General features: G+C 47.1%; 1 protein-coding gene across 1 annotated transcript; it reads right to left on the reverse strand.

Moving 5' to 3' along the window:
- Positions 1-5,818: 5,818 nt before the first annotated feature.
- Positions 5,819-8,521, reverse strand: hjv (hemojuvelin BMP co-receptor). The gene is made up of 3 exons (XM_071906072.2): positions 8,425-8,521; positions 7,467-8,023; positions 5,819-6,451 (listed from the first exon to the last, which is right to left on the reverse strand). The coding sequence occupies exons 1-3, from the start codon at positions 8,519-8,521 to the stop codon at positions 5,819-5,821; spliced, it is 1,287 nt and encodes a 428-aa protein (XP_071762173.2).
- Between the last annotated feature and the right edge of the window lie 2,040 nt (positions 8,522-10,561).

The raw sequence follows: 10,561 nt of genomic DNA on the forward strand, positions 1-10,561 counted from the left end.
TCATCACAGCAGCGGTGACGAGAAACTCACTGTGTCATTTTTTCTTCTTTAAAAAAACTCACAAAACATATTTATTCAGTTTTTTAGTTTTTTCTTCTTTTTTCTTCCACTGAGGAGACGCTGCAGCTTTACAACAACAACATATGGACTAGAGCAGCTTTAATATTTCACAGTCAAATCTGGACTAGATTAGCTTTAATCTTTAATTAGCGCCCCCCCCCCCCCCCCCCCACCCCCGGTCTGGTCCAGATCGTTGTCTCACTGTTGCTTCCTGTCTGATAAACTGCCTCTGTGTCGTTTTCCTGCAGCCGCTCCGATTCTATTTTCATACAATAAAATCAGTTCTGTCTAGTTTCCACCCAGCTGGAGTTTAGTTAGTGGAGGAAAGAAGGAGTTAGTGGAGGAAAGAAGGAGTTAGTGGAGGAAAGAAGGAGTTAGTGGAGGAAAGAAGGAGTTAGTGGAGGAAAGAAGGAGTTAGTGGAGGAAAGAAGGAGTTAGTGGATGAGAGAAGGAGTTAGTGGAGGAAAGAAGGAGTTAGTGGAGGAAAGGAGTTAGTGGAGGAGACGATGAGGGGATTGACTCCCTCTCTCTCTCTCTCGGTGAGCGGTTACTTGGTTGCTGTGGCACGTAAACATCTGACTACTTTCTCTTTTGGTTTTCACCGTCTGTCAAACTCAGGCTTGCCTCATTTCCTCCTGAGCTGCAGTTTCTCAGGCAGAGGGAATCTGTAGCGGGTTCATTCCTGGAAACAGAGACTCGTCACAGGGAATCAAAACTTCATGGAAATCAAGTTACAAGCTGCAACTTTTGGCCTTGAGGCAAGAAGTGTGTTGTTAGTCCCGCCCTCCTGCCCCTCCCAGCACCTGTCAGTCATCTTGATGATGTCATCGGCTCAGCCGGTCTGGCGCTGATGTTCACCGTGTTTCTGAACATTAGGCTTCGCTCTTTCGCAGTTCTATTTAATTAATTCGCTTATTATTTTGACCAAATTTTATATTCACGGATCCAAATTCTTAAGCAAAAAGCCAAACTTTCCAGAGCTGACTGCATATATCAAACAATACATTTCTTCAATATCCGAACGTACAAACAAAAAAGCTGTTAAAACGTATAACCACTTTAAGCCTTACAAGATATTTATTTAACTATTTCTTTTCTTTATTTTTATCTTTATGCACATCAGGTAGCCGGGGTCCTTGCTGACATTTTCAGTGTGTCCCCCCCCAGAGTGCCCACCTGCTTCAAGACCACCACAATCATTCCTGTCCCAAAGTCACCTGTCATCACGTCTGAAGGACGACCGCCCCGTCGCACCGACCTCCATCTTTATGAAGTGCTTCGAGAGGCCGGTCACGGCACACATCAAAGCCAGCGTCCAGACACCGTAGACCCGCTCCATCGGACTAACCGCTCCACTGAAGATGCGATCTCCACAGCTACCCACCTTGCACCTTGACAACAGAGATGCGTATGTGAGGATGCTATTTATTGACTTCAGCTCGACGTTTAATACTATCATTCCTACAAAGCTGGTCGGCAAACTACAAGCCCTCGGCCTTCTCAACTCCACATGCAGCTGGATCCTGGATTTCCTCTCTGGCAGACCTCAGTCTGTCAGGATGGGAGACCACACCTCCACTCATCCTGAACACAGGAGCTCCGCAGGGCTGTGTCCTCAGCCCACTGTTATACTCCCTGTTTACCCACGACTGTGTCGCCAGGCATCACACAAACTCCATCATTAAATTTGCAGACGACACTACAGTGGTGCGTTTGATTCATAACAACAATGAGGCAGCATACAGGGAGGAGTGGAGCTCCTAGCAGGCTGGTGTACCAAGAACAACCTCTGCCTCAACATCAACAAAACAAAGGAGTTGATTTTAGGAGACACAACACAAACCACACACCTATCTACACTGATGGATCTGCTGTTGAGAGAGTCCAGAGTTTTAAATTCTTAGGGGTCCACATAACCCAAGATCTTATCATGGTCCCTCCACATCTCCTCTCTCATCAAAAAGGCTCACCAACGCCTCCACTTCCTGAGGAGGCTGAGGAAGATCAAGCTGCAGCCTCAGATCCTGACTAACTGTTACAGATGCACGGTGGAGAGCGTACTGACCGGCCGCGGTACGGTCTGGCACGGCGGCGCTGTGGCTGACCGCCAGGCTCTCCGGCGGGCGGTGAGAACGGCCCGGCGTGTCACCGGGACCGCACCGCCACCCGTACAGGACATCTTTCACAAGAGATGTCTGAGGAGAGCCGCTGCATCACCTGGGACCCATCACACCCCATCATCACCTGTCTGACCCCCTGCCATCTGGTGGGAGATACCGGACCATACAGTCCCGGACCAGCAGACTGAAGAACAGCTTTTTCCCAAGAGCTGTACAGCTAGTGACCCCCCCCCCCCCAAGTTGTATACACAAAGTGCTGAGAACTTGTTTGATATTGTTGTTGTATGTATACTTGTTGTAATAAAATAGTAATTAAAAAAATAAATAAATAAATAAAAAATCTCTTCTTTCTTTTCTTCTTCTTTCCTCCGTTGTTGTTGCTGTGACGTCCTGCTGTGCGGCCGCTCGCCTCACCTTGATACACAACCGGCTCACCGCTGGCCCCGCCCACAAGACACGCCCACTGGAAGTGGTTTACGCCCCAAAACACCCCAACATCACCCCAACATCACTGAAGAGACAGGAGGATTTCAGCCTGAACACAGACTGAGAGTGTAGAATAGATCTGTTAATTTATTGCAATGTTAATGTTGCAGTAATCTATTACTTTAGTAACTTCCATCCTGTCCGTCTGACTTACAGAATACAATACAGAGTTGTGTTTGATGAATCTGAGGAAACTTGGTTTGCTAAACACTGTTTGGTAGCTACATTCACAAATAGTGTAATTGGTCAATACATTGATGGTATAATTCTGTTCACACAAGGGGTTTCACACACACACACACACACACACACGCACGCACAAACACACACATGCACGCACGCACACACACACACACACAGAAAATAGCACAATAAACATATATGTACAATATACGTAATAAATTATTGATAAATAATGAATTTGTCTTGATAAAGGTTCCTGTATTGCTGTATTTACATTTGTTCACCTGTTTCATTTCAAAACGTGATATATATATATATATATGTATATATATATATATTTATACAAATGCTACTTGAAATTCATCTGTCAGTAATAAAAAGCAGATGATTTTATCCTTGAAAACAACTTCTTAAGATGATCGTGTCATCCTAACTTTAAAAGTAGCCCATATTGTTCTTTACTTCACGTCTGCAAACATTTTATTTTAGAGTTTTTTTAAAGGTGGAACTCAGTTTGGAGTGAAACCTCTTCCATGTTCCAGCTGAATAACAAATTGTCTTGGAGGCATTTCCTGATAGAGTTGATTGACAGGTCCCAAACCCACACTGATTGGACCGGATCGCTTTCAGGATCATACAGAGTCTGATGATTAGAGGCAAACTTGACAGAAGGGTTGCAAGTTCAAATCCCTGCTGGGAAAATGTGGGCAGGGAACGAGGATCAGATGCATCCTGATCTTCAGACTGAATCTTCCACTCCATTCCATTTCCTCCTCGTTAGCCGTTTTCTGTGTGTGTGTGTGTGTATGTGGGGGGGTGATTTTCCCCGAACCAATCACTAGCGACTGACGTATCCAGTGGCTCTGATGTCACTTCAGTCACATGATGCTGCAGCCAGTCAGCCTCTACAGGGTTAGCAGACATTTTACCAGCCATTTGACAAAAATATCATCTTTGCAAAGACAATCTGTTGGTTAAGGAGGAGATTTCAACAAATCTATTCTGCTGAAAGGCCAATGAGAAACCGTCACACAAACGGTTCAAACTTTAGTCCCGCCCACAAAGGCTCTGATTGGTTCGATTGTTTCTCTGAGCGAGCTGTTGACGAGGGAAACACCAGACTCTCTGAATGGCTCTACGAAATCTTTAAAGTGGGCGGGACGCGATTCAGTCTGGATCCGGGCTGAAGGCAGACGGTCCCCTCAGTCAGAGCTGCTGAGCCCGGCCCGGCCCAGCCCGGCCCGGCAGCTGCTCCCCGGCCCGGCCCGGCAGCAGCTCCCGTGCCCGGCCCGGCCCGGCCCGGCCCGGCCCGGCAGCAGCTCCCGTGCCCAGCCCGGCCCGGCCCGGCCCGGCCCGGCAGCTGCTCCCCGGCCCGGCAGCAGCTCCCCGGCTCACAGCAGAACTGACCGGCTGGACCGGGCAGCAGGCAGGCAGGGGGCTGCTGGACCGGCCCGGTCTCTGCTGATCACTGTCATGATGAAGGACAAAATAAAAAAAATAAAAAATTCAGTAAGGAACAGAAAAAAAAGCCATTAGTAATTTTGTGCTTTTGTAAGCAATGCAGTCATGACTGCATATTATAAATACAAACAAGCCTATGTTGATTAATGCATATATTTATGTTGTGGAGTTATATTTTTCCTAAAAATTCGCTCTTGCTCTACTATTACCATGCTACCTCTGATGTTGGTTGTTTCTCATCATCTCCTGTTTTGTTTAAGGGTGAAAACATACAGCAAAAAATAGGGTGTAAGCATGCAGCTAAAAATAATGGTCGAGTCGCATGAACGTTGGGATACAGTCACGTTGCATTTTCACTCGTACTGCGATCCGATAGAGTTCTACAAAGGACGGGTTGGGAGAGTTCAGTAGTTCACTGCAGTGACGGAGCTGCTGAGGAACTGATGACAGAAGTCCAGAGGAACAAAGACCATCGCCTCTAAAAATGTTGAAAAGAAACGCGACAAACCGGTCGGGATCGGAACAGCTCTTGGGATTAGCGGTAAGGCGGTTTACTGACCTGGAAGCTAGTTAACTCGCTAACTTTTGCTAGCTAAACAAAATAGCACCATGTCTTGGCCAACCTGACCGCAAATGCACTATTATGCTATGTTTTTATAATATGACCCGGAGGGAACAACATGTGTCTCCAGCATCCTGTTGAAACCCGTTCAGCCACGGTGACGTTCAGGTGTTTCTCTCAACATGGACTACAGGAGACTTTACTCTCTGATCCACAGTAGATGCTGTGCAGAGTCTCCTACTGGTAAAGAAATGAACAGCTTCACTTGGTGGCCATTAGTAATTAGCTCTCATATAAACAAAGCACAATAATGTAATGAAAGCTCCGTATAAGAGCATTATTGATTCTGCTGGCTCCTCTCTCTTTTGCGGCAATTCATGAACCCAAATCCATCGGCTCTGTCCTTATTTACTTTAGAGAGCGAGTAAAATAAAAGCATGTTGATAAAGCTCCATTGTTTTCTCTGAATATTTGGCGCCAATATCATTTGAGCAACAGCATATCATTATAGTTTATAGTTATCTTTATAGTTGTCGCTCTTTGTGTGAATGGGCCTGCTACAAATGTGTTCCAGGTCGAGGCTTGTGCTTCGTTGAGAGACGTCCGCAGCATCATGTAGTGTGTGTGTGTGTGTGTGTGTGTGTGTGTGTGTGTGTGTGTGTGTGTGTGCACGTGTTTGCGTCTCATCTCACACATATTGGGATGAGGGTGTGTTTAGCAGCACCTGCCAAAGCAGGGGGGAGGGACAGCCCCTTGAGAGGAGACTGAGTTTTATGAAGGCACAGACCGCAAAAACAATAGTAAAACTACTAATAACAACGGCAACATTTTCTTTCTCAGTGATGTGAAACTGTGGCGGCAGAAATTAATTGTGGCGGTGCGCCACAGTTTAATACATTAATGGGAAACCCTGAGAGCAGTACGATCCCAGTCACCTCCTCCTGGTCTACAGCCTCCCTACAGCTCCCAGAATGCCCAGCAGCAGCAGCATGAGGTCCAGACGGGGTCCGTGTCGGTCCGCTGAGGCCACCGGCAGCAGGTGAACCCTCTCCATGTCGGAGATCATTCCCCGGGCGTCCTCCAGGGCGCTGACCGCCGCCGCGCTGGAGTTCAGGTCGCCTGTGGCCTGCAGGTCGAACACGCAGGCCTGGTAGTACACGTCTCTGGCTGGGAGGAGCGCCGCACAGTGGGCCCGGGCGCTCGCCAAGGAGGAGGAGGAGGAGGAGGAAGAGGAAGGAGGCGGGTACAGAGTGCTGAGTCTCTGGGAGGCGGGGCAGCCCCACACACACAGCTGGAGGTCCTGCTCCGGGGCGAAGGCCTCCACGATGGCCCGGGGCGAGCGCACCGCCAGGCCCAGGGAGCGGCCGTTCTGCCGGACCACCAGCACCGTGCCGATGTGGGCGGCCCGGATCTCGGCGTGGCGGCCGGGGCTCTGGGTCCGGACCAGCAGGCTGTGCTGACCGCGCCGCTCGCCGCTCGACACCGAACCGTCCACAAACGCCGCCGGGACGTTGTCCAGCTCCGCCTGGTACAGCTGCTGCTCGATGCACTGACGCCAGTTCTTAAAGATGATGGTGATCTGAAGGAGAGACGAAGGACAGTTATACATAATAATAATAATAATAATAATGAATAATAATGAATATAGCCACAAGCGGCCATTAGTGAGGTCCAAGCCTACGGGTCAAGTGATTTGATGGTGAGAATATAAGCTTGATTCATTATTTTGGAAACGTTCTAACAGACAGAACATGTCAGTGACCGTCCTGCAGCTGCAGGTTAAATGTTGCAGGTACGTGAAGTCTGGATGGTCTCGCAGTTTACAAGTATCAAGTATCAAAATTCTGTGATACAAAGATGATGTAGGCAGTTGAAATATGCTGTGTTTAAAATTTAGATTAAGGCAACTTTGTAGGAGAAATAATGATAATAGGTGCTACTGCAAGGTTGGCCTGATGGTGGCGCTGTGGAGTGCAACCAAATGTGGTCTGACACACTTTTGAGCTCACCCAAAATATGTATGTGAAATACTCACTTCCTGTTTACATGTCTTTGTGTTTCACAGCCAATTGGTTGGGACTATGAAAATCTGTGTCAACATCTTAAAGGAATAGTTCACCCAAAAATGAAAATTCGGTCATCATCTACTCACCCTCATGCCAGTTGAAACACAGGTGAAGTTTGTCCATATAACACACAGGGAGGCTGCAGCACAGCTCCATAGCAGCCTTCTCCAAAACAACTGAAGTCAGTGGGGACCAGTTCTTCAGAGCTCCAGAAACACCTGCAGTATATTTGCACCATCATTTAGTGCAAATCTTAACTACAGCTGACTGATTTGCAACAAATAATGGTGTATAGGTCTTTCTATTCACAGTGTGATTGTTTGGTTGTTTTTGTTTTGGAACTAAAGAACCGGTCCCCATTGACTTCAGTTGTTTTGGAGAAGGCTGCTACCAAGTTGTGCTGCAGCCTCCCTGTGTGTTATATGGACTAACAAATTTCACCTGTTTCATTTGGCATGAAGGTGAGTAGATGATGACAGAATTTTCATTTTTGGGTGAACTATTCCTTTAAACCTTAACGTGACTCACTTTAGTAAGCGCTGTGGCGTACGTCTCTCCTCTTGTCGGTGTACTGGTCGCCTGTACGTACAGGTACTCATTGTCTATGAGAGGCCACGCCCCCTGCACAGCGCAGGTCTGAAACTCGTTGTTAAAAGTTCGGACGTGCGGGTCGCCGAACACGCCGCAGTGGAGGTACTCCGGCGGCCGTCCCTCTCGTGTGAAGAAGCCCTTCTCATAGAGGCAGGCGTCTCCTGAGAGGGGCGCCTGGGGCAGGGGGCGGGGCTGGGCGGTGGGTCCCGCCCGGGGGCAGCGGTGCTGGATCAGGAGGTCTTCGATGCCCTGGACGGCCGAGTGGTACGCCAGGTCGCCACGGCAGGCCCGGGCCGTCCGCTTGGTGCATGTGGCGTAGGACCGCAGGGCGCTGCAGTAACCGACGTTTACCGCCTCCCTGCTGAGTCCTCCTGCTCCCCCCCCTCCCCCTCCCCCTCCCCCTCCCCCTCCCCCTCCTCCTGCACTGTTGCCCAGGTCCAGAGTTGCAGCCACAAAGTCAGAGTTACACTTCAGGATGCGACAGGAAGCCCAGACTGCAGACAGGAAGGAAATGTTAGCTGTCAGCATCAGAACCTGCACCTGCCTTTGATGGTTAAGTGTGATTTACAGCTACATTATGCAAATGTTCTCCTTGAGACAGGAAGTGTATTGTTAGTCCCGCCCTCCTCCCCCTCACTTGGTCAAGTTCAGATCCTGTTTATTTAGTGCTATTTTAATGTCAAAAAGTAGCATCTTGTAGCTTTATTGTAGCGTGTGCGAATCGTCTGGGATGCTGACCAGCTGGCCGACATCGTGTTGGAGGTTGTTGCAGAATGTGACAGATTCAACAAGGCATTAGCCTGTTAAAGCCTCTATTGTGTCTCTAAAATATTTACACTTGGTGCACACCATGAAAACAGTGTAATTTGTTATAAAATGCATTTTGTGTTCGTACCTTCAGGGGACAACAGGTGTAACAGCAGCAGGACCAGGTGGATACTGCATTTCCACGGTAACGGTGTGTGTTGTGTGACGGGGGCCCGGGTCTCCATCACCCAGGCTGAACCCGGACTGACTTGGTAGAATGACCAAGTCTGAAAGACAACATGTATGTAGAAATTTTTGTTTATGGATAAGTATATGTGTGAATATGTAAAATAATTTAATTCCAAAAGGAGCTATCCACCAACTGAGGATAGTGATGCCTACTCTTATCAAGTGACTGATGGCACAAAATCCAAACAAATGATGTTTAAAAAGACAGAAGGTAACTCAAGTTCTGGTTGACAAAATGACAACATACAGACTGGAGATATTGAATGATGAAAGGAAGGTAATAAATAGATTATTTTCCAAAATGGATGTACAACATGTTTGAAATGAAGTCTTCATATCAATTTGTTCATTTGTGCGGCTTATTTTTTACAACAAATTCACCCACACTTGGGTGTTGGTGAATCTGTAATGAGACATGTTAAAAAGATTAAATGAAAATTATCTGCAGTCACTTTCTCCTACAGTTTTGATGCCACCTTGGTCATTGCTTAAGGATTTCCTTGTTTCCTTGTTTCCTCTTTGCCATCTGGCCGCTGTGTGAAGTAGTGCAAAATAAGTAGTGAAAGTTGTCCGGTCATGGATAAACTGAAAATTAAATATGTACTGTACATCTCATTACAGAGTGAGCGTCAATATGTTGATAAAGACACGCTTTGGGTTGCCTGGTCTAACCGGACTGTTTGACTCTTTGACCCAGAGAGTGTGAGGAGGCGGGTGTTGTTGTGATGGAGCATTCTCGTTCTGATTCATCTTGTCATTGAGTGATTCACGCCCGCGGTGTCTGCAGTGTGTACAGTGTGTCGTTTCCCCGACAGAACGCCCGCCAACACATCCTCTCCGGTGATGAAGGCTTTACGAGCCAAAACCTGTTCAGACTACGGGCTACGAAAGCTACAAAACGGTCTGGAGTACCAAGCTACATTGTCACCACTTCTTGGTGACTATGTAGCTTGGCGGTTGTTGACGTTTCGTGTCGTCATCACGTTCTGAAATGTGTCCAGATTGGCAAGGAACCTTCAGTTGGGAACAACCTTTGGGAACGAGAATAGTGAAACACGTATACTTCTACTTGGTTCGCGCTTCACCACATCATCAAAGCATGGAAAACAGCTGAAGCCAGCTGAACTTCAGTTTGTAGCTGCGCTCGCCCGACGCGCTGCTACATTTTACGCTCTGGAGTTTGGAGCTTCATGACGCCGCTTCCATTGAAAACACATGACTTCCTGTTGCTTTGTAGCCCGCAGTCTGAACATACTATTAATGATGCTACCTACCCTCATCTGAGTGACATATCTGGCAAGCAAGAAAAGCAAATAAAACACTCAAAGGTTGAGCGCATTCAGATCTTTGGAAGGTCCACTGGCCTGTTAGGACTGTCCTGAGAGCAAGCAAGATGCAAGAAGCTCTACAGTGAAGTAACTGATGCAAATTTGGTCGGAATTGATCAGTATGATGGAAAATGATGGATGGGTCCATGTCGAAAATGGGAAGAGTGCTTTAAGTGCCTTGCTCAAAGGCACGTCACATGTTCTCAGCAGATTCCAGCTCACCTCCTCTGATCCAGCAGATGCTAGCTGAGACGCTCCTCTTCCTCAGGATCCATCCACTGAACCTCAACACAAAACAACACACCATTACTAAATAATAATAACAATAATAATAATAATAATAATAACCTTTGGTCTTGGTCTTTGGTGCCTGTTGTACTCTATAGAAGATGACATCATCACCTGGCACCAAAGATCAGCCAATAGCAGATGGCCAGTTCAGCAGCATGCTGTTTACCATTAGATGTCAGGCTTCACACAGATTTGGGTTTGGGGTTTAGTTCAAATCTCAACACATCAACAATACTGTTGTGCTGTCCTGCAGCTAAAACCACATCTGCCTGGAAACACTACAAGCCAGTAATAAAATAATAATAATAAAATAATAATAATAATAATAATAATAATAATAATAATAATAACACTAGCACTAATAAAATACCAGTAACATTCCCTCACCCAGCCTCCACTCTGCAGGTTTGTGTCTCA

The sequence above is a fragment of the Centroberyx gerrardi genome, chromosome 12, assembly GCF_048128805.1.
Source record: "Centroberyx gerrardi isolate f3 chromosome 12, fCenGer3.hap1.cur.20231027, whole genome shotgun sequence".
NCBI lineage: Eukaryota > Metazoa > Chordata > Actinopteri > Beryciformes > Berycidae > Centroberyx > Centroberyx gerrardi.